Source organism: Struthio camelus, chromosome 2, assembly GCF_040807025.1.
Source record: "Struthio camelus isolate bStrCam1 chromosome 2, bStrCam1.hap1, whole genome shotgun sequence".
Classification (NCBI taxonomy): Eukaryota; Metazoa; Chordata; class Aves; order Struthioniformes; family Struthionidae; genus Struthio; species Struthio camelus.
In genome coordinates, this window is record NC_090943.1 from 121,046,642 (window position 1) to 121,069,944 (window position 23,303).

The 23,303-nt window shown below is 45.8% G+C and overlaps 1 protein-coding gene across 1 annotated transcript in view; it reads left to right on the forward strand.

Moving 5' to 3' along the window:
* CABLES1 (Cdk5 and Abl enzyme substrate 1) overlaps nucleotides 1-23,029 on the forward strand; it is a 77,914-nt gene extending 54,885 nt beyond the window's left edge. The window contains exons 5-10 of the mRNA XM_068932344.1: nucleotides 652-751; nucleotides 2,281-2,437; nucleotides 3,410-3,513; nucleotides 16,873-16,979; nucleotides 17,898-18,105; nucleotides 19,895-23,029. Coding sequence (XP_068788445.1) covers nucleotides 652-751; nucleotides 2,281-2,437; nucleotides 3,410-3,513; nucleotides 16,873-16,979; nucleotides 17,898-18,105; nucleotides 19,895-20,035 — 817 coding nt within the window. The 3' untranslated portion in view covers nucleotides 20,036-23,029. The remainder of the gene's footprint in view (nucleotides 1-651; nucleotides 752-2,280; nucleotides 2,438-3,409; nucleotides 3,514-16,872; nucleotides 16,980-17,897; nucleotides 18,106-19,894) is intronic.
* Nucleotides 23,030-23,303: the final 274 nt, after the last annotated feature.

A 23,303-nucleotide genomic window follows, 5' to 3' on the forward strand; every position in this document is an offset into this window, starting at 1 on the left:
GCCTTATTCTCTTAGACATGTCATTTAACTTCAAGTGTAAAATGCTAAATGGATCAGTCCTCCAAAAATAAATACCCGAGTTTCCGTCCAGAGGTGATGGGAGGAAAGCTGGATTCCTCTTGATGGCCTCAAGGAGGAGAGCTTCTTCACTCAGCTCTAAACACCCTTCTCTGCTTAGACGAGCAGAAGTTCCCACCGGCAGCTTTCCAAGGCAGCTATTTCTCTGTACTGACAGTGTAGGGAAATCTAGATATTTACTCTAGAAGGGTAGGTCTATTCGATAGAGAGATTTAAAGTGTTTAAGCTAGGTCTCACCTGAAGTTTATGATTCCCATCCCTCTCCTACTTCTAAATTCTGTCAGATGCACCCAATTATTAGGAACCTATTTTTGCACCATGAGTTGAAGATGGGCTGTCAACTGGAGGAAAATGGGATTTTTATATGACTTACAGCTGTGATGTGTTTTTAAACAGCACAGCGCTACCCGTAGGAAAAGTTGTCTGGTCTGTGCTTTGCATTGATAAGTTTGGATTATTGCTGTTAACCTTTTTTCAGCTTTGTGTGGTGGAAGGTAATTAAGGGGTGTGTATTAGGCGGTGTTTCTGCTTCTCATAAGAAAGGGGTACTGACCTCTGGGTTTTGTTCTCCAGGGATGTGAAGTTGGACAGTGGACGTCAATGCCATTCTGCAGGAGTGTGTCTGAAAGAAATAATTGGTCTTGAAGGTGTGGAGCTGGGAGCAGATGGGAAGGTGGGAATGCTTCGGTTCCTCATCTGCACATTTTATGTAATAAGGAAAAAACATGATGTAACTAATGACAGATACAAATATGAAAATAAATTTCAATGATGTGTAGTACAGCACAATAGTTAAAGCACAGTACGTAAAAACTGTAAATAAAATTTGCAGAAATGCACGAGGACTGTCCAAGCTGTCAGTGCAAACCACTCTGTTTCCTTGAAGAAATCTGCCTCTGACAGCATCTGAGTCTGTAAAGTATTACTGAATCACACAGCATTCCCCTGGCTCTAGCACAGCACTGCAGAGCATATTGATAGAAGCTGGAAAATAATTCCTGGTAATAGTTATAAGCTGTAATTTTGTTTCCTTTCAATTGTATTTAATAAAATAAATTTTACTTAACAATGAATTTCTCCAAAAGAGCAGGAACGCACTAGTACAAACCTGATGAGTGTTTCAAAATCTGTAAGTGTATTCATTTGGATAGGAAAAGTAATTACGAGTCTTCAGGGAAAGTGACTCATTTGAAGCAAATATATAGAAAAGAGATGATTTTATTCGTAAATGAAAACTTTATGGCTGAAACCCTGATTCATTTTTTACAGTTTGTTCATGCAGTCTCCTGTCATTTAGTTGTTTTAAGGCCCCAGGTCAATGCTGCTACGCATTGCATGCTCACCTAACCAAGTGACAGGCCAGACCACAGGCTGTAACTTCTTGAGGATAATCTGCCAACTCATATATATAAGTTAAAGCTCACATCTTTTATTTGATACCTGTTCTGACCTCCTCATAAATCAGTCTAGGGTCTGAGACTCATTATTTTCTTCAGCATGATGGTATTTTTGGAAAATAAACCTATGAGAAGCAAGGCATAGTCTGCTTTTGTCCAAGTGCGCAAGTAGAAAATTGGTGCATCCTTTAAAAATATTTTTGTCACAAGTTATTCATTCACTCATAGTCCATATTGGTAGGCAGCAGATGATCTCCAGCAACCATTGCTGTAGGCTAGTGCCTCGCATATGACACCAAAAAGACTCTGCCAGACAAAGACCTAAAGGAGAAAAATACCAGAGAAAACGCTTCAGTTCCATTTGACTGATTTGCCTTTCACTGATCTGTGCCGAGTGGCATTATATAGGAGAGTGCTGTTGCCAATAAAGAAGCAGCTGAAATCTGTTACAGAGAAGGCCCAATGAAAAAAATGACCACACTGGTATATTTTAAAATCTGCTCTTTGAGCAGGATTTTGTAAATCCAGTATATTAGAGTTTGTGTGTGTGTGTGTGTGTGTGTGTGTGTGCTGTTTTGTTTTGTTTAAGATATTAATGCATTTGCGAAAGCTTTTGTGCATGGGTGAGCTGACTACACTGAAACAACGTAGGTGACTGATGTTCATCTGTGCCTAGCTATCAACTCTGGGAAATCCTTCACGGATTTGACCTCCCTTGCTTCAAACTGGGATGCGCCGAATGAATCCTGCTGTGGCTGAGCTGGGCGGATCGTAACTGTCTTGTCTGTTCTGAATTTCTTTTTAGACTGTTTCTTACACCCAGTTCTTATTTCCTACGAACGCTCTGGGAACGCGGAGGAACACGATAGACTCCACCTCGTCCTTCTCCCAGTTTCGCAATGCAAGCCATCGTAGCCTTTCTTTGGCAAGAGCTAACAGCACCCAAGGGAGCATTGATGCAGGTAGCTTATTAGGCAGCTTGTTTTAATAGCCTTGCATGCCCTTGTGATAGGCAATTCTTGAGAAGGATTTTCGGGGGAGTTACGCTGTGTTTTAGCCCCTTTCTTGCTTAAATTAAGCAGAATGTAGTCCCTAGCTGATGTCGTACAGCATACCAATCTTGGAGTGCCTTTTCCGCTCCTGTCCTGTGCTTGCGTAGCCAGGTTGGCTTACACCTCATGGAAAGTTAAGTAAAGAAGATTATGGGTGCGCTGTCATGTTGCCAGCCCCTGATGGCTGTCAGCGTGCCTCCTTCTGTCACTGGCGTTGTTTGTTCCTCCGACGTGCGGCCCATCGTTACCTTGGTTTGCTATGGAAAATATACAGTGGCAACATAGCAGTCATAGGCTGAACGTGTAAATCATGCTTGTGACCTTTACTGGAGTGGGAAGAGCTGTGTTTACAGAACTGGCACAAAACATTAGCCGAAGCACTGTGTGGTTAGGATGTTTTGGCACGTTAATTGCAATAAGTGAAAATATTTGCATAAACAGATGAAAACTTGTTGCTGGGATTAAAATTCAGAAATACTTTCCCACTCACTTTCCTCTCATCTGAACATGGCCAGGTACATGGAATCACATTAATTTGTCAGACTTATAGCCTGAGGCTTGATTATGCAGCTATGTATAATTTTGCAGTTTTCTAGGTGTACAGTTTTGCGGTTCTCTAAGCAGCAAGTTCATAGTTACCAGATAATTCATAAGCTGTAGGCGCTCTATATCTTTCATAAGCTGTAGGTTCTCTGTACCTTTGCAAATTATATTATTATTGAAAGAGTTAGAGTTGGGATATTCAAAACCTTTAGACTGTTTCAAAAATAATGCATGAAGATCGTTTTGTGCATTGTCTGTGAACTTGTTTGCCATGTATATCAAGTCTAGAGAGTTCTTGGTGCAGTTGATTGCTTTCTTATCTATACAATTGTTTTATAGGTAGCGACCTGGGAGACTACGTTGAATATGACCCAAATCTTCTAGATGATCCCCAATGGCCGTGTGGCAAACATAAGCGGGTTTTAATATTCCCTTCGTATATGGTAAGTGATATGCAAACCTAGGTGTAGCATAGATTAATTTTGGTAACAATACTGAGAATGTTGAGACTGCGTTTGGCCCTATTTTAAGAAGTTTCTTTTTTTTTTAATCTACTAATAACAGCTGTTTGGAATGCTTTGTTCTAAATGACAGCAACTTACTGGGACATGTAAAAACAAACTCATGGAGGTATTACAAAAGTAAATGCTTTTATTAGTGTTCTATTTCATAAATGTTTTAGATGAAAGGCTTGTATGAACAATGGTTCATTCTCTCTCGTTCAGAGGAAAATTTTTACTTCCTCTAATTGGCATCTCTTACAAAATGGGAGGACACCCATTAGAGTTTTTCTAAAGTCATGAAATTGCATTGTGTTTTGATGCTTATCCTTCATTCATCAGAACAGAACTTTAGTGTCTAATAGAGTCCTTGTTTCCCAAATATTTATTTCATCATGGAACAGTCCTTCCTTTAATTACAGCAATTACTGGCAAAGCCTACGTACTTTTCACCATATGCAATGCTCATAACTGTTCAGTACCGACTAAGGACTGTGCCTTTATCTGTGCTCTAACTCAGTATTTTGTGTGGTAAGGGGCCTGTAGCCTTTTTTTGCACCAAGTCTTTAGAATTCAGCGTACTTTTTTGGCCGAAATGTTGCAAGATGTAGTACAGCCGTAAGTGTGTTAGCACATACCTATCTGAATTTTACTTTCAAAGTAATGGTAAGTAATTGGGGGAAAGCTAACTCTTTCTTCAAAGTGATGACTTAATATTTTTATCTATATACAAATAGGATGAGATTTGAAACGCTCAGAAAACAAATGATCCAAAAAATGATTCTTGTTCTCTCTTAGCCTGGAACAGGCCATGAAGATACTAGTTAAGAAATTACCGATGTATGTAAAGATACAGTCCTTGCAGGTTCTCTTCTGCCCCCCACCCTGGTCTTTATTTGATAATAGTATTCACGGGTGCTCCTTCTTCAAAAAAATGTATTTCATGTGCTTCATGTGGAATCATGGTCATCTTGCTGGCAGGAATTTTGTGTCTGATGCACAGAAAGGCTTCACCGAGCTCTGTGGCTGCATGGGGGTTAAATGTTCAAGTGACAAACTGAGAATCTCGTCTGCTTGCTTCCTTTCAGCCAGTTTTACTTTTAGGACTGGCAAGTTATTTCTGGCTGGCAACCCACAAAGTGCCTGCCCTTTATGGCCCTTTATGGCGGGGAGATAATTTGTTAGTTTTTGATACGGACATTTATTGTTATGGACGCTGAACTGTCTTCCTTCAAACGAAAAAGTTGTTTAACTTAACTGGCGTCCCAAGCGAACACAGTTTTAGCAGTCCGCATTGTGTTTCCAGCCTTCCTCAGACTGCAAAGCCAAGTCCTCTAAGATCACCTAAAGTCTTCGATCCCTTTTCAAGTTGGCATTGAGATGGACACAGCGGGGCGAGCCAAAATAAGGCAGCCGGGACAGCTTTCTGCAGGGGAGATCTCCCCCCAGGAGCACGTTTGATGCCCTTCTTTTACCTGCTTGGGCCAGCTTCAGTTAACTGCAGCATTTTGAGGTCCACATTTGGACTTTCATGGCAGTAAGGACCTGGCTGGGGGTTTCCACTCCGGTAGAGATATGACTAGGTATTTTTAAGGGGAAACATGGACTGCAGGGGTAATTATTAAGATCAATGGTATTGTTTGTCTAGACTATATCTTCCAGAAAAGCACTGAGCGAGGTCTCCCTGCTTTTTCATTTTCTCTAGGTCAGCTACTGTTGTATCTGGAAAAATGCCTTAGTTCACATTTAGGGTTTTTTTGCCTGGGTTTGACTTCCAGCCGTCACCACTTCAGCACTGACCGAGGGTCTGTCGTGCTCTGTCCTCTCTGTCTTGTTTCTTGTGTTTCTTTTGTCGATGGGAATAACTGGCCCGTGCCAAGAGCTCTTTTGTCCGTGGTTCAAGGATTTGGCCTGCACCTGGGTGAAGTAGCCTAGCTGTGATGCAACATAGGAGTTACGCAGCTTTACTAGAAACTAAAGAATGGGTATTTGTCCTTCACAGCCTTGCTGAGAAATTTCACTAGGCACCGATGCTCCCTTTAGAGGAGCGAAGGGAGGGAGAAAAAGGTAGTGTTGCAGTGCCCCCAGAGCTCACGGGTTTAAACAGGATGTTGAAACTTGGGCTGCCAGTAAGGAGAGTTTATGCATGTTGCTGGTTAACAGCTAGGCCGTATGGACTGCACAGAAGACCTCACTTGCATTGCTTTTATGCCTTCCCGACTCAACCAGTGCTTCCCTTCCCCGCAGCTCCCATCAGAGTGAACAGCAGCATGGCAGGCTGCAATTTCTAGTCGTTTTCTTTCTGAAATAGAAAAATCGGCATGTGCTGCAATTCAGGCAAATCGCAGCCTGAGGTCAGAGAGAAACCTGTGGTTTTTTTCTCCTGAGCGTGCACAGCCGTCTTAGTGTTAACAGACCTCTGCGAAATGACTGCAGAGATGTAGACCTACTGTACAGAGATTTCAACCAATTTGTGGTCCTGAGTGGAATATAGCTTTAATTGTTACTTCTCACAAGTGCCGGAGCAGCTGAGAGTGGCTCTGATGTCAGCACTGAACATTTTGTTGTGAGTAGAGAGCTGCAGCTTATAATTAAAGTTTCGTTATTTGGCCCGCATTTAGCATGAGTGCTTGGCAGCTGCAAGCTCATAGAGTTTTTTTTCTTTTTGTTTTTCCTTTTTCTCCCTCCTTATGGATGTGGAGAGCAATTAATGGGGGTGGGGGGGAAGGAGCGTGACAAGAATTTGAGCGCCCGGTGTTTGACATGCGTGAGGCTCGATCCTCAGCCGCAGCGAGCCTGCGTGGCACTGCTGACTGCAGAGCAGGGTTAAATGCACAGCCGTCACCCCCGGGAGCCCGACTCGGGCTTTGCCAGCCGGAGTGTTTCCTCTGGTAAAACTCTACTGCGATCGGCGTGAATTTTGCATCAGTGAACACTGCAGGCTTTATCCCAAGGTATAGGGCGTACAACATTTCTGGTCCTTCCTTGGTTTTAAATCTGAAATATGCGCAGTTAGCACTCCCGCCTGTGTGATGTGCAGCTTCCTCCCTTCTTGCGGAGCCCAAGTTTATTATCACTTACACTGGCTTTATACTCTTATAATTTTACGTAGCTGAAATAGTCCGGACTTGCAGAAGTTTTTTACTGCAAGTCCTCAGCTGTTTGCAAGCAATAGCTGAGCTTCCTCCTCGAAGATAGCTGTGGGGAAGGAGAATTGCTTTTAGTTTGGTCTTTTTTTTGTAGTTGAAGTTCCTAGCTTTAAAAAGCATACATCCCTGTTAGCATTTCTAAAAGTGATACAAGCAGCCTGGTAGGGAGTGATGCCGAAAAGGCAACTGAAATAATTTTCCAGCCCAAACCCTACAGCGACTGTTAATTATATTAGTCATATTTAAATTCTGGTCTACCCCGGAGAAATTATTTCACTTAGTGTTGTCTTTGTAGGAGAGCCTACAATCTCTACCACAATATAAACAATAAGAGGTAGAAGAATTCATGCTGGAGGGAGGGGAGGGAAACATCATGTCAGGGTTAACAGATGTCTTCCTGGCTGATAGTGCTAAAATAGGAATTCTTGCAGATTCTTAAATCTCTCTGGAATAGGAAATCCCTTTATTTATCAGACAGAAGAGTAACTTCTTTGCCAGACTCTCCTGTCAACTTGTGCACATGCAAACTCTTCGCTGTCTGGCTGATCTCCTTGCGCTCTGGTGAACAGAGACAAAATCCATTCTGCGCAGAAAGGGAAAGCTCACTCTGCAGCACACACCAGGTTGGCTCACACAGCTCTGTTTCTGTTGGTAGCATAAAGATACGGGAGCATGTTCAGCTGGCTGGTACGTACTACCAAAACTTGCAGAAAAAGGAAAAAAGCCCAGTTCAGTAGCGTCCTGCGTCTGAGTGCAGCATCCCTGCATCATCCATCTAGCCATGCCCAAGAGATGCACCTGAAAATTGGTTTTGGTGCCTAATGACAATTTCAGTGTATTTGTTTAATTATGTCAAAATACATTGACAGCTGTACACCACTTACTCATAAAAAAGCGTGTCGCAAAAGGCTGCAGCGCCCTTAGAGCGGGCCGCGCTTGCCAAGCGCAGCACCAGCGTCAAGCACAGCCAGCCTGCGTTAGGAAATAGTGGTGCTGCAGCGTGGTTTGAAAATGAGAAGTGCTGGCAGCCCAGCGCACTTAATCTAACCAAACCCTGCGTGGTGATCGAGTGCCTTCAGTCCCTCGCTGCCCCTTAGGGCCTTTCGCAAGGGGCATCAAGGTCAGGAGTCCTGCGGTACAGCGAACGCCTCCGATGCCCTCACCGCCTTCCTGGGGCTGCTTCCGTAGCGGTCAGTTAAGCATCCCCAGGTCGCTCTTTTATCAGCTGCTGACCTCGTAGCCGAGAGTCGCAGAGAGCAGAGGATCCCAGCGGTGGGAGATACGCACATTTAAACCCTGCGCGGTGTGCATTTGATGCCGTATCCGGCTGAGTCTCCAGTACACGTATTTTGTAACAGTGACTCATATGTATTAATTGAGAAGCATTTCAGCGTGTTAACTCTATGAAATAAACTGGTATCCTTCCAGGCACTTTATTCCAGAAAGGCAGTTTTGAGATTATTTCCTTGTGAAATTCTAAATATTTAGAATTAGATGTTAATAATTTTCAAACAATGGAAACATCATCTTTTAGTCTTCCTTTTCCTTTTTTTTTTTTCATTTTGAAGAGAGAATTGCTCCCATTTTGTTTCATTCTTTTAAGCCTCTGCCCTCAGAAAATTTCCTGTACATCAGCATCGTCAGCCATAAGCATCTGCATTAGGCTGCTGACAGTTTGCAGCTGCGCAGGTGTAGCCAGGCAGCATTGCACAGACCACTGGAGAGTCCATGGACTTCTTTGCGTTTCTTATGCAGTTCGTGACTTACCATTGTGCTTCTGTTAAACATACGAGCCGTCTGTCTGCTCTGTGTGGAGTAGATTTATTAGATGTCCACGGTAGTGATACCTGAAGAGACCCTACTGTGGAACTTTGATTTTGTTCACTTTTGTCATACTGATTTTATTCATCCTTCTTTGGAGGGAGATAGAGGCATCCAAAGCTAGATCCTCTTCTGCTGGTAGCATGCCAAAGTAGGATTTATTTTCAACAATATTTCATCTTGCCAGTCTTTCCAGTCATTTCAGGCATCCTCCCTCCTCCCCTATTTATGAAACTATATATACAGCTTTCCTATGAGAAAGCAGCTGCTCGAAAATGCTTATGAATAACACACAAACTAACCTCCAAGTTCAAAACTGCCAGCCCTGCAAGAGAAGCGTGCCGAGTACAGACTTCAGCCCCGGCATGCCTCACGCCGTCCAGGCATCTGCCAGCTACCATATATCAACGCTTCCATTTGTCTTGCAACTTCCATCGCCAAAGGAAAAAATACATACACAGCTTTGTGTATGTATACAGACAACACGAACAGCGCTCGCCAAGGAGTACTTCTGAGTACTGAAGTGAAATGCGTTCTGTGCAAATAAGCCGTGAGAAACAAGACAGACCCATTGTGGATGACAGCAGTGACAAACTTTGGAGATCGGCGCATTAGAGCTGCCGGCTGGTAGTTCCCAGCGCCTTCCTCGTGTGTCTGGCTGCTCCGGAGGTGCAGGACGCCTGCTGGGTGGAAAACAGCATCATATATAATAAAGTAATGCATGTTTGGTGTAGAAAAGTGCTATGCTCCATTTCGGGAAATATTTGCAAACCCTTCATAAAATTTGGAGCATCAGTGTGGAGCAGTGCTCCTATACAGGTGCTACCAGAATTATTCCAGGCAGGAAAAAAAAATCCCCGCTGTCTTCTCCTCCAGGCGGCGGCTTCTTTCGTGACTCACCGACAGCTCAGGAGCAGTAAGAAACCATTTAAAACAGAGAAGGGAAAAGAGAAGTAGATGCTGAGCAGGCGAGAGGAAGGCAAAGGATGAGGTTAGGTCACGGCGCTCCCATGCCGGCAGGGAGGTCCCACCTGGCCCTTGTGGGTTTCTCGCGCGCGCAAAGATTTTCCTGCGCTCCATCTGCTTTTCTTCCTCCGGGGAAGCAGCAGGTCCGTGCTCCGCGCTGAGGCATTCGCGGGGCACGGAGGCTCCCGCGCTACCCCGCTCCGGGGAAGGATGGCGGGAGGCTGGACGGACGGACGGATGGAGACCCTTGGACCTTGCTTTTCTACCTAGGTCCCCCCTAGGTTTTCTGCTTTAGTCACAGTGTTACAGCAAGCAAGGCGCTGGAAGCCTTGTCTGAAACAGAAGAGGCAACTGAGTCGCTCAGCCAACAAACGTAATTCTGCAGTGCTGTCAAATTACCTGGCAACAGACTCTTTTTTACCTTGCTTTTTCCTTTTTTTTTCCCCTTTTTTCCTTTTTTTTTTCCTTTTTTTTTCCCTTTTTTCCTTTTTTTTTCTTTTTTCTTTTTTTTTCGCCGTCTGCCTCTCCCCGGGCCAGGGGAACGACATGCCCCCGCTCAGAGGCGAGTCGGGGCTCTGCAGCACCTACCGGAAAAGTCAAGGGAGGGGAGCGGGGAGGGGGCAAAGGAGTTGCACAGGTCCTTTTCTGGAGAAGAAGGGCGGTTAGTTCAGCAATCCGGCGTGGCACTGACAGGATGAGACAGCTGCCTTGCAGGCGGTGTGTGCAAACATGCTGCTGTTATCCTGTTACATGACTCAAAACCAGCACAACGCTAGCTTTCGCCCGCTTTTCGTTCTTGTGATTTACGTGGCAAAGGCTGTTGTCTAGCAGGAAGGGGCAGCTAAGGGGGTGGGGGGGGAGAGTCTTATCGACCGGACAAAAATCGACAAATCTCTGCGTTTCAAAATAACCCCACTTTGTCACCGTTGTCAGTTTTAAGCTGCCTGCTTATTCTCAGGCTTCTGAGCGCTTTCCTTTAGGACAAGTGGCCTTTTTTCCCTTGAAAAAGACGTTAGATGAATATTGGCAAATCTCTCCTTGGCAGTTGGGGGGGGGTCAGGTAAAGCGAGGGGGGTCTCCCTGCCCATAGCGCCACCGGGGCGCAGGATGAGCCCGCGGGTGCCGGGCTCGCTCGCCGTCCCCCCACCGCGAGCGGGAGCCTCTCCGGTACATGCTTCTCGGGGTAGGGGCGAGCGCCACCCCAACGGGCACGACTCACGTGCCGCCCTTCAGCAGAGCGTCACGTGCTGTAGTTAACAATTAGGCAGACTTTCCTTAGGAAGTTGTCCGCTTTACTGAGTCACGTCTGGATTGGTGCTTCACACATAACTGCGTCGGAGGGAGCTTGCAAGCGGTCATCCGTCTCACCTAAGAAAAGCAACTGTTGGGCTGGACAGGCCCCGCAGAATTGCCTGCCAGGAGGTAGCGGGAGCTTTTTGTCGGGACAGATGATGGATCTCACGTTGCGTGGCAGATGATAGCAGAACAGCCCTCACCACTGAAAATGTGTGCATGACCAGAACCATGCCATGTGGCACGAAGTTGCTTTTTCCTCTTCCTTACAGCATCCATTTACCTCAAGTACTGCTGTGTGCTATTGGTGGGGGGGAGCATACTGTGCTTCCTTTTAAATTCGTGTAATTATCCCTTACTTGAGTATCACAGCTTCTAAATGAAGAAGTGCAAGAAAAACTAATTGTGTTTTGCTCCTCTCCTGGCTCCTTTCTGATCCAGCCAAGAACATCATGACTGGTTAACAACAGTTGTCCAAAGCCATTACGGTCTCTCCTCCCCAAAGCCTTCCATATACTATTTTAATTATGGGGGAAAAAAAAAAAAAACCCTGCAAGAATACGCACACTGGCCTTTTGGCTGTTTTAGATTCCCATGAGGATATAACACAGCGAGGCTCAATCTTGTGAATCTTGAGTGATCAGAGCGCAGCCAACAGAGGCAGCGAACAGACGCAGCAGTTTGCGCAGCAGTTTGCGCAGCAGTTCGCGCAGAAGGGCGCCAGAAGGCAAAGAAGGCATCTCTCCATTTTGCACAGTGGTGTGTCCTTCCCCGGGCATGGTCATGACACGCTGCAGAGCACGTTCCCCAGTGGCTGCGGGAGGTGCTGCATTGGCTGTGTCTGAGGCCTCAACCCAGACAGACCCTCAGACAGCAGATGCAGCTCTGCAGGTGTCAGGCTGCAGGGAGTGCCTGGGGCCTCTCCGCGAGGCCTGGGCTGACAGACAGCTCTCCTGTGTGAGGTGTGCTGTGGTTGACCAATTGCGTCACCAGATAAAGGAGTTACAGGAGGAGGTTAGTAGGCTGCGTAGCATCCGAGAGGATGAGCGGGAGATTGACAGGGCGTTCTCGGAGATTGTTCAGCTCCGGGAGTCCCCTGCCCCGACTGCAGCGGAGGTGTCAGAGGGCTCAGCACCGTGTGTAAAGGTGCATCATGACGCTGTTGAAGAGGGCTGGAAGCTGGTGACCTCTCGTAGAAAGAGAAAGGCTCTTGCTCCTCCTCAAGAGTTACCCTTGAAGAACAAGTTTAGCGCCCTCCAAGCCGAGGAGGAGCTGGGCATGGCTCCAAGGGAGGCAACTGGCCTGGCAGACCCTGTGCCGTGCAGGAACCCCCGGAAGAAACGGCGAGTGATTGTTGTGGGTGACTGCCTGCTGCAGGGGACAGAGGCACCTATCTGCCGACCTGATCTCTTGTCCAGAGAGGTTTGCTGCCTGCCAGGGGCTCGAATAAGAGATGTCGTGGAAAGACTGCCAAGGCTTGTCCACGCGTCGGACTACTACCCTCTGCTGATCTTCCATGTGGGTGCTAATGACACGAAAGGCAAACTGGAAACCATCAAACGGGACTTCAGAGCTCTGGGAATGGTGGTGAAGGGTCTGGGAGCCCAGGTCGTTTTCTCCTCAATCTTGCCTGTGAGGGGAAAGGACAGGAGGAGGAGTAGACGAGTTTTCCAAGTTAACAGCTGGCTGCGCCGCTGGTGTTGGCAAGAGGGCTTTGGTTTCTATGACCATGGGACCCTGTTTGAAGATCAACAGCTGATGGGGAGAGACGGGATCCACCTTACCAAGCGGGGCACGCGCGTCTTTGCCAACAGATTGGCCAGCCTGGTAAGGAGGGCTTTAAACTAGGCAAGATGGGGGAAGGGGAGTGGTATAGTGGCAGGGGAGTCAGTAAAACACCGTTCAAGTCAGGATGCCTCCAGCGGGTGCATACAACCAGGGGAGACAGCATGCAACATGGCTATGGAGGATCCTCTTGCACCTCTTCTGGGAAGCCTGTGTGCTTGACTGGCTCTCTCAAATGCCTGTATACCAATGCACGCAGCATGGGGAATAAGCAGGAAGAGTTAGAGATCTGTGTGCGGTCGCAGGGTCATGATCTCATTGCAGTGACAGAGACATGGTGGGATAGTTCACATGACTGGGATGCTGTCATGGATGGCTATGTGCTTTTTAGGAAAGACAGGCCAGGAAGGCGAGGTGGTGGAGTTGCTCTTTATGTGAGGGAGCAACTAGAATGTATGGAGCTCTGCCTCGGGGTGGATGAAGAGCAAGTTGAGAGCCTATGGGTAAGGATTAAAGGGCAGGCTAACATGGGTGACACTGTTGTGGGGGTCTACTACAGGCCACCTGATCAGGAGGAAGTCGTCGATGAGGCCTTCTACAGACAGCTGGAAGTAGCCTCACGATCACAGGCCCTGGTTCTCATGGGAGACTTCAACCACCCTGACATCTGTTGGGAAGACAGCACAGCTAGGCACAAACAGTCAAAGAGGTTCCTGCAGAGCATTGATGATAATTTCTTGACCCAGGTGGTGGAGACGCCAACGAGGAGAGGTGCAATGCTAGACCTTGTACTAACGAACAAAGAAGGTCTAGTTGGAGATGTGAAGGTTGGGGGCAGCCTTGGCTGCAGTGACCATGAGATGGTGGAGTTCAGGATCCTGCGAGGAGGGAGCAGGGCAATGAGTAGGATTGCAACGCTGGACTTCAGGAGAGCTGACTTTGGCCTCTTCGGGGACCTACTTAGGGGAATCTCCTGGGGTAGGGCCCTAGAAGGAAGAGGGGTCCAAGAGAGCTGGTTAATATTCAAGCGTCACTTCCTCCAGGCTCAAGATCGGTGCATCCCTCTGAGGAAGAAGTTCAGCAAAGCAGGCAGGAGACCTGCATGGATGAGCAAGGAACTCCTGGCCAAACTCCAGCAGAAGAAGGAAGTGTACAGAATGTGGAAAAGGGGACAGGCCACTTGGGAGGAATACAGGGACGTTGTCAGAGCGTGCAGGGATGCGACAAGGAAGGCTAAGGCCCAGTTGGAATTAAATCTGGCAAGGGATGTCAAGGACAACAAGAAGGCCTTCTTCAAATACATCAATAGCAAAAGGAAGACTAGGGAAAACGTGGGCCCGCTGCTGAAAGGGGCGGGTGCCCTGGTGACAAAGGATACAGAGAAGGCAGAGTTATTGAATGCCTTCTTTGCTTCTGTCTTCACTGCTAAGGCCAGTCCTGAGGAATTCCAGACCTTGGAGACAAGAGAGGAAGGCTGGAGAAAGGAAGACTCTCCCTTGGTTGAGGAGGATCGGGTTAGAGATCTTTTGTCCAAACTTGACATCCACAAATCCATGGGCCCCGATGGGATGCACCCACGAGTGCTGAGGGAGCTGGCGGATGTTATCGCTAGGCCTCTCTCCATCATCTTTGAAAGGTCCTGGAGATCAGGAGAGGTGCCTGAGGACTGGAAGAAAGCCAATGTCACGCCAGTCTTCCAAAAGGGCAAGAAGGAGGAGCCAGGAAACTACAGGCCTGTCAGCCTCACCTCCATCCCGGGAAAGGTGATGGAACAGCTCATCCTGGAGGTCATCACTAAGCATCTGGAGGACAAGAAGGTGATCAGGAGTAGTCAGCATGGATTCACCAAAGGGAAATCATGCTTGACCAATCTGATAGCCTTCTATGACAGAATGACTGGCTGGGTAGATGAGGGCAGAGCAGTGGATGTTGTCTTTCTGGACTTCAGCAAGGCTTTTGACACTGTCTCCCATCACATCCTCCTAGGTAAGCTCAGGAAGTGTGGGCTAGATGAGTGGACGGTGAGGTGGCTTGAGAACTGGCTGGATGGCCGAGCTCAGAGGGTTGTGGTGAATGGCGCAGAGTCAAGTTGGAGGCCTGTGGCTAGTGGTGTCCCCCAGGGGTCAGTCCTGGGTCCAGTCTTGTTCAATATATTCATCAATGACCTGGAGGAAGGGACAGAGTGCACCCTCAGCAAGTTTGCTGATGATACTAAACTGGGGGGAGTGGCTGACACACCAGAAGACTGTGCTGCCATTCAGAGGGACCTGGACAGGCTGGAGAGGTGGGCGGAGAGGAACCTCATGAAGTTCAACAAAGGCAAGTGCAAGGTCCTGCACCTAGGCAGGAATAATCCCATGCACCAGTACAGGCTGGGGACTGACCTGTTGGAAAGTAGCTCTGCCGAGAAGGACCTGGGAGTGCTGGTGGACAAGAAGTTAAGCATGAGCCAGCAGTGTGCCCTTGTGGCCAAGAAGGCCAATGGGATCCTAGGGTGCATTAGGCAGAGTGTTGCCAGCAGGTCGAGGGAGGTGATCCTGCCCCTCTATTCAGCCCTGGTGAGGCCTCACCTGGAGTACTGTGTCCAGTTCTGGGCTCCCCAGTACAAGAGAGACATGGCACTCCTGGAGAGAGTCCAGCGGAGGGCTACCAAGATGATTAGAGGGCTGGAGCATCTCTCCTCTGAAGAAAGGCTGAGGGAGCTGGGCCTGTTCAGCCTGGAGAAGAGAAGATTGAGAGGGGATCTCATCAACGTGTACAAGTATCTGAAGGGGGAGTGTCAAGAGGATGAGGCCAGCCTCTTCTCCGTGGTGCCCAGCAACAGGACAAGAGGCAATGGGCAGAAACTGAACCACAGGAAGTTCCATCTGAACCTGAGAAAAAACTTCTTCACTGTGAGGGTGACAGAGCATTGGAACAGGTTGCCCAGAGGGGTGGTGGAGTCTCCTTCGCTGGAGATATTCAAAACCCGTCTGGATGTGATCCTGGGCAATATGCTCTAGGTGACCCTGCTTGAGCAGGGAGGTTGGACGAGATGATCTCCAGAGGTCCCTTCCAACCTAAACGATTCTGTGATTCTGTGATTCTGTAATCTTGTGAAAAGGCATAACATGTAGCAAGTGTTTCGCACCTCTTTCCGTTGAGAGCAATGGCCGTTTGCCGTAATACAGGTTCATCGTAAACAGAAATTAGAATTTACTGCAAGGAGAATGCAGAATATATAATCCATATGGGACATACCCACCAGCTGTTTGCTAGGATTTGGCACCATAGGATGCGCGTATAGTACCAGGAGGTAAAAGCCCATTGCACTGCAGACTGCTCTCCTCCGTCCACACTTGAAGCTGGCTGGGAGCTCAGTGCCTCGCAACCAGGTTGTCTCCGGGCTGCACAAGTCGGCGGTCTTTTCTGCTTCTGTCCAAGCAGTGAAACAGCCACAGGAGGAAAATTGGCACATTCCCAGAATGAGGGTTTATTTGCTGTTTGGCTGATAGGTTTTTGCTGGCTGAGTGGTGACAGGATTTTGGAAAAGTGCTTCCTGAATGGAGGCTGAAGGATTAGGAATAGTGCTACACACACCCACCCCCCCACACACACACACGTAGTAGTATTGCAATATTGGTCAGGAGGGCCATCTTACATTTAGGGAAATGTTTTCAAGTTGTGACAGAAAGGAGTAGGAATCTTAATGTAAAGAAGATAGATACACACAGAACGTTGTCCTAATGCAATATTTCCATCCACTTATGTAAGTTATGACAGTGTTAATATCTTGCATTGTATTGAAATACCCACCATTTGCGCTCAGTGCCCATTTTATTACAAATGTACGATGTTAGGACTCAAGAATTTGTACCAGAGGTTCCCTTAATCAGTTTGAAAGGAACTGGCAATATGCTTCAGAAATGCCTAGAGAAAAACACACAAAATCTGGTCATCAAATCAATTACTGTAGTGACTTGTTTTGGTTTCACCAGAATTGTTAGCTAGGTTTTATCCACCCACACTTAGCTTAAACTCATTCATATCTGGAAGGCTTCTCATAAGGCACATGGTGTTTGGGGCTTGTGCTGAATGGTCTTTCCAGATTTCAGGTCACTTGTCCTGACAGAGCAGTCACAAGCAAATCGTTACCTTAATTCAGACTTAATTTTTCCCCTGTCAGAAAACATTAGGACCAACGCTTGTTTGGTATTCCTTACTTTTCAGCGGGGGAGGGTGGTACTGAGTAATCATCGTGTTGGTTACAGACTGCAGGAATCATTTTCTCTTGGCTGATCTGTTACAGACCACAGTCATTGACTATGTGAAGCCATCAGATCTCAAGAAGGACATGAATGAGACCTTTAAGGAGAAGTTCCCTCACATCAAGTTAACTCTCAGTAAAATACGAAGGTACGTCGCTAAGCTTGGTACGGCTGCAATAGGATGCAGCTACCTGACGTTTCAGTACAGTTGTTGTACGTGAAGAGAAGTGCGGTATCGATCGGTTTTCCAGGAACAGTCACCTGGGAGGTGCTGAATAAGTCATTATTGCTGTGGTTAGTGGCCTGAGGAAACAAAACAGGGGAATGTGTTCAACCACGCATCAGTCAGGTGTAAAACACAATGTCTGAGGGGGTGAGGCTACAAACTGGGTGTGCGCTATACTATAAGACCCAGAAAATAACGCAAAAAAGTCTCTGAGCTCATGGTACTTAGCTTTAAAAGACCACGAGGAAAGATTTGGATCTTGGATTTTTTTTGCCTTGTTCAGAGAGCATTGCCAGAAGCAAAATAAGTGGTCAGCTTCACAGCAAAGGGGTAATATTTCCTCACTGTTTCCTGTGTAGCAGGCTAGATATTTTGCTTCGCTGAAGCAATAATGACTTCATTTGACTCCTCAGCTGGAGGTGTTCAGAAGGATAGTGATCCACGTTGTTCAGTAAGTAGAGAATTCAGCAGTACGCTGAGGGATTGTTAATTGATTTTGAACAAACATAACCAACAGTAAAGCTGCATATAGCTCACAAGCAATGAAGTTGGTGTTACTAAATAAATTATATGTAGCTTCCGATGAAGTATTTTTATTAAAAGCGTCAAAGCTTTTTCTTAGTTACTTCTCTAGTTTGTTACAAGGATTTATTAGGGATGAGGGTGAGGTCGAAAAGTAATCCCCAAGATGGAGTATAAGGGGAGTTGCCCAATAAATGACATTTTTCTTTACCCCTCCATTTGACTAAGCAGCGATTGCTGAAAGAACAACTGTTATGGTGAAATGAGAAATGCTTTAACATGCAACTCACAGCGTGCTTGTCTGGTCTCTTTACACAGCTTGAAGAGAGAAATGCGCAAGCTTGCTCAAGAAGAGTGCGGGTTCGAAGAGCCCACAGTGGCCATGGCCTTTGTGTACTTCGAGAAGCTCGCGCTCAAGGGCAAGCTGAACAAGCAAAACAGAAAGCTTTGTGCTGGAGCCTGTGTTCTCTTAGCAGCCAAAATTGGCAGCGACCTCAGAAAACATGAAGTCAAGCATCTTATAGATGTACGTATACCTAGGCTTCCAGCATTTCTTCCACAGGCTGTGCACAGTCAAGACAGGCTGGTCTTGGCTCTCCTCTAGGTTTCCAGCTCTTCAGTCAGCTAACTTCCTTCCTTTATTATACATTTATGTAGAAGTAGTAGTGACCAGTCTCTGCAGAGGAGTGAGAAGCTTGCTTGATGAGATTGAACAGCCTGGGGTCAGATACTGTCTTACGCACTACAAGTCAAAAGTTAACCTTCAGGGCATTCACTTTACTTTTAATTATATTTTCAAGAGCCATTAAGGACTCTCCTTTGAAAGGTAAATGCAGATATTAATTTAGGAAGCAGTGTAATAGGCTACCAGGTTTGGATTTCATTCATCAGGATAAGCTTTTCGGCATAAGGCATTGCTTCCCATGAGAACACGTCACCTCAACTTGTGTCCTGTGGAGCAGGGTGTTTGGCCTTCTACCTTCTTCATGTTAAAGGGTTAACAGAGGGAGGGGAATGTCATTCCCTAACCCTGTTGCAAGCACTAAAACGTCAGTCTCATATAACTCTACAGAAAATCGTATGGGCAGTTTGGTGCTTGGCTACAGCCAAATTCTGCTTAGTTCGAGAGACACGAGAACTTGGTTGGGGAGCCAAACTGGAGTCATACCCTTATTCCACAGTCACAGAACTGCTTCGGCAGTCAGTTTGTTAGAATGTCCTCCACATAACCAGGAAAAAAATTAAAGGAGTGGGAGTTGAAGAGCTGGCCTCTCTTGCTACCCCCATTGGTCCTTCCTTAAGGCACTCTGAGCTTTTCGTTAGATCCAGTGGGCAAAGCAGCAGCAAGCCAGAGAGGTGATAAGAAGACCTAGGTTGGGGGGGGAAATCCCTGTGCAGCTGGCTGCCTTCTTCTGGCATCCACATCCAGTGAAAACAGCAGAACAGATGAGAGGTTTAGTAAGTTACCGCGGAAAGTCAACTAGGAAACCCATCTCCTCTCCCCTTGCAGATAGCAGAGTTTCTTTTACTGATTGTTCTTACGATTGTTGCAGATGACACTTCTTGCCTCTGAGGTATCCGTAAGATCAAATAAACCTAATTGTAGTGGAACTAATTTCCCCAATAGGACGTTCTAACACGTTCGAACGTGGAAAATAAAATTTATGATTACAAGCGGAGTATGAATTTTCTAGGCACTTGTAAGATGCATGTATTCCACTACACAAGTGCTCTCAATGTTTGCATGAAGCTAGGCATGTCCTCTTCCTGCATGGATAAGCGCTATTATCATTAAAAGCTATATCTGCTAGAAATGGAATGAGTAAAATATCAGAAATAGCATGTCCAGCTGAACTTTGTAAACCACCTTCCCGGTAAGAAATCAGTTGGTCCGATTTATCCCAGTAGTTTATCACGTACTGCCCCATAAAGAGAAGGAGGAATACAAAGCAACATAGCATTATGCAGTCATAAGTTGCCACTTGGCACATTCAGATCAGTTTAAAAGAGAAGCATCCTGCTGAGCAAAGTGGTAGTAAGGAAGGAGCATCAGGATGATCAGGCTTTAGATCATCTAAATAAGAAGCCGAGTATGCCAGCACTGATGCCAGTTTTTTGCCTGTCTAGAAAGGCTCATTCAGAGATAGGAGGAGAAAGCCATAACGCTAGTTTTCTAAATCTAGAGCCGTGCAAATTGAGCAAGGCAGAAGTTTAACGAGAGCAGCACCGCTCTTATTTAAATGTCTTGAATAACGTCCGCTGCAAGAAACAGAGAGTCATTCACAGAGACATTTTTCACTTGGTTGTTGTTACAGAAACTGGAAGAGAAGTTCCGACTGAACCGGCGCGAGCTGATCGCCTTCGAATTCCCGGTGCTGGTGGCCTTGGAGTTTGCGCTCCACCTGCCTGAGCACGAAGTGATGCCGCACTACAGACGTTTGATCCAGAACTCCTAGCACTGGCTGCCCTTCTGGGAAGGGGCGCCGGACTGTTTCCACTTAGCTCTGGGGAGCTGCAGTTACTACTGGAAATGCAAAAGCAGACTTGTAACACTTATCTCTCTCTCTCTCTCTCTCTCTCTCTCTAAAACAGTTTTTCCAGCAACATATAGGAAACCCTGCGTTGACTTAAGACTCTCAGCTTTGGCAAATTTACGTATTGTTATTTTCTCAAAGCAGGTGAGGACCGACACGTTGGTTAATGGTTAACGTTTGCTGAAACTGGGTGGCAACTGACCCTACCCGTGGGGACTATGGATGTACAAGTTAGTTACCTGAATCAGACATACAAAAATTTGAAGGGCAGTCTCCATTACCACCCCTCTCTCCATCACACAAACCCCAAAAGAAAGCCCACTTGAGCGCATTCTCCTAGTGCTTTTTCTACCGACCTGCTGCGACTCTTACAAAAGGACTTCTTAACGTTGTGAAAAAGCTTTTAAAGAGGATATCTTCACTGTGTCAAAAAGAATGTGCCAATCTATTTTTGTATCAGCAATTGAAAGTGCACTTTTTCCTGTGGGGTGTTTGTGTGTGTATGTGTGTGTGCGCGCGCGCGTGTGACGCTGAACTGATCTCAGGCCAGGTGGCTGGCTTCGCAGTTTCAGAGTGTATCACTTACTGATGGTGAAGAGCAAGGTGACCTTATGTGTTTACCTCTTGAAAAACCTAACTACTGGAAAAGTGGTAAATGGGATCATTTTTTGGACACTTTTTTTTTTTTAATTCTCTGATCTTTCCAACATTTTACCTTTGAAAGGGTTACACTACTACTACAAGAGAAGAATCAGCAACTGACCATAAGTTTTCACTCATTTTGTGATAAAGATGAAAGCATTAGTACGAGATTTCCATGTCATGTTTTTTAAAAAATGTCTTGTGTTAAGCCACATGCATATTTTTAACCTTCGCACTTTTCCCACTGTGGAGATGGTTAGACTTGCACTCTGTAGTGTTGTATTTCTGTGCTCTATGTTAGAGTGCGTAATAAGCACATTTATTGTGCTGCATCTTAAAACAGTGTTTTATTAAAAAAAAAAAAAAGAGTAGGGCTCAGCAGTATAACAGGTGTCTTAAGGCTCCAACAGCAGGGACATCAGCTACTCTTAAAGTTTTGTTGTTTCTTTTCTTTTTAGCTAGAATTGACTGTGCAAAACTTAAAATCAGTGACCATTTAAGTTAAAGGTCCAGTTTCTTCAGACATTTCAATACTGGAGTTTTACAGTAAACTTCCTGCAGCTTCCATGGTTGTGACTGGACACCCAGAAAGGCTGGAGACTTTCATCCAAACTCTCTGATGCTATATACACTAAGCTAGCGCCATGCTTCAGGACACTATTAAATTGGTTTTCCTCTGTGAGATTACACCATGTCCAGTCTTCTCCTTTGCTGATTCACTGAACAAGCCTTGTCCTGAACATGCCCCACACAGATCCACTAAATTCCTCACATTTATGGTATTACCAAAAAAAAAAAAAAAACCTCAGCCATGAGGTTTCAGCTGCAGCTTTACCTCTCTCAGTTTGGGAGCGCTTGCTTGGAGGATGGAGCAGAAGGTAGAGAAGCAGGACATAGCAGAGGATGTAAACACACTAATGCTTACTTTCTTTCGCTTATACTTTAATCGGTTTTATGATTTCCTTCAGTTAGGCCAGGAAACATCCAGTTTCTTTACCAGCTTCAACGCCTTTAAATTCTAGTATGAAAAATGCCTGGGTATGATTGCTCTATAGGCTCTGGAAAGGTTACGTAAAACACACCAGGACAAATGGGAGTTTGTTTGACGCTATTGCTCTCTCTCAATTCTAAGGGGGAGGTTCACTATACTTGCTTACAGATATTATTCCTCCTTATCTAATTATTAATTAGATACCTTCCACCAGGACTGGGGAAGAGGGGACAAAGAGAAATCCCCCCCCCCCCCCCAAAGGCTGCACTGGACACTCGTCCGGCAGCGGAGAGGGGCCGGGGGCCCAGGAGCAGCCGAGGAACAGAAAAGACGAGAGCCTGCAGAGCGCTTAATTCATACAGATCCTCTCTAGCCTGTTTATTCAGTCCAAAACGGCAGTGTAGCAGCCTGGCTTACAAACCAAAACATCTGGCAGGTGTGATGAGAGGCCCTCCATCCTTGGCTGCATCCCTTTTCACCAAAATCATGTATATACGTTCAAGATTTGCGCCTAATCACAGAGTTCTGTTCCTAATAGTGACCATATTAAAGCTAAATGGAAGCTTTACCTTTCCGTAAAGGCTTCTACCTTTTGCTTTTTGAGTCTGATTTTACTGTTGCTTTATAGTACTGCAGGGAAAAAGCAAATTGTGATTGCAAGATACAGACTAAAGAATGACAGTCTTACAGTAGTCTTTAGAGACGCTATTGAATCATGCTGTCACGTCTTTGTCTTCTGTGCTGCTACCCAACCCTGATCTACAGTTTACACAGATTTCTGGGATGAAATCTGATTGCTGGAGACTTTGCGCTTTTTGTTGTTGTTGTTGTTGTTTTGGGAGCAGGGAAGGGTTTTGGAGTCATGTTCAGTTACAGTTTGAATGTGGAATAAACACTTATGATGGCGATGATGTTGCACTGTTCACTTAGGAACATATATAAAGCCATACGATGCTAAATGTCAAAGCACAAAGCTTGGTCAGTACAATTATGGTTAGGACAATGGGCAGTATTTGCCCCCCTTTTCTCCCCAACCCTGGGAAAATTCAGGCTGAAGTGATCGAGGAAATCCGTACCAAACAAACAAACAAAAAAAAAAAACGTTGATTGTTTGCCTTTGTCTTACATGGTAATGAGCATTGATTTACAAATGATTTTAGGTTCAACTTTAAATAGTTTGGGAAGTAATCCATTCCATATCACTTGTTATGTTTTGAGATGATATACCATACACTCTACCATGCAGAGTTTTTTTTCCTTTTCTAAAAAAATAAATAAATTTTTTTTAAAAATTGAAAAAACCCAGACTCTTTTCCACCACGGACAGTAACTGAAATTATTTAGTTCTCTCATCTGTATGCGTCAAATGTTTTTGGTTTTGTCTTCCTCTGGGACATAAAGCTGCTTATTAATAAGCCAAGGGCAGTATTACCAATAACTCTTGTTATAACCTGCGAGCAAACTAAAAGGAGAAGCCCCAGGCTCCAGTTTCCCACCAAAAAAATTTCAGGAGCATTGAGGACCAGGGGCTGGAACTCCTTTACCATGTTAAACCTT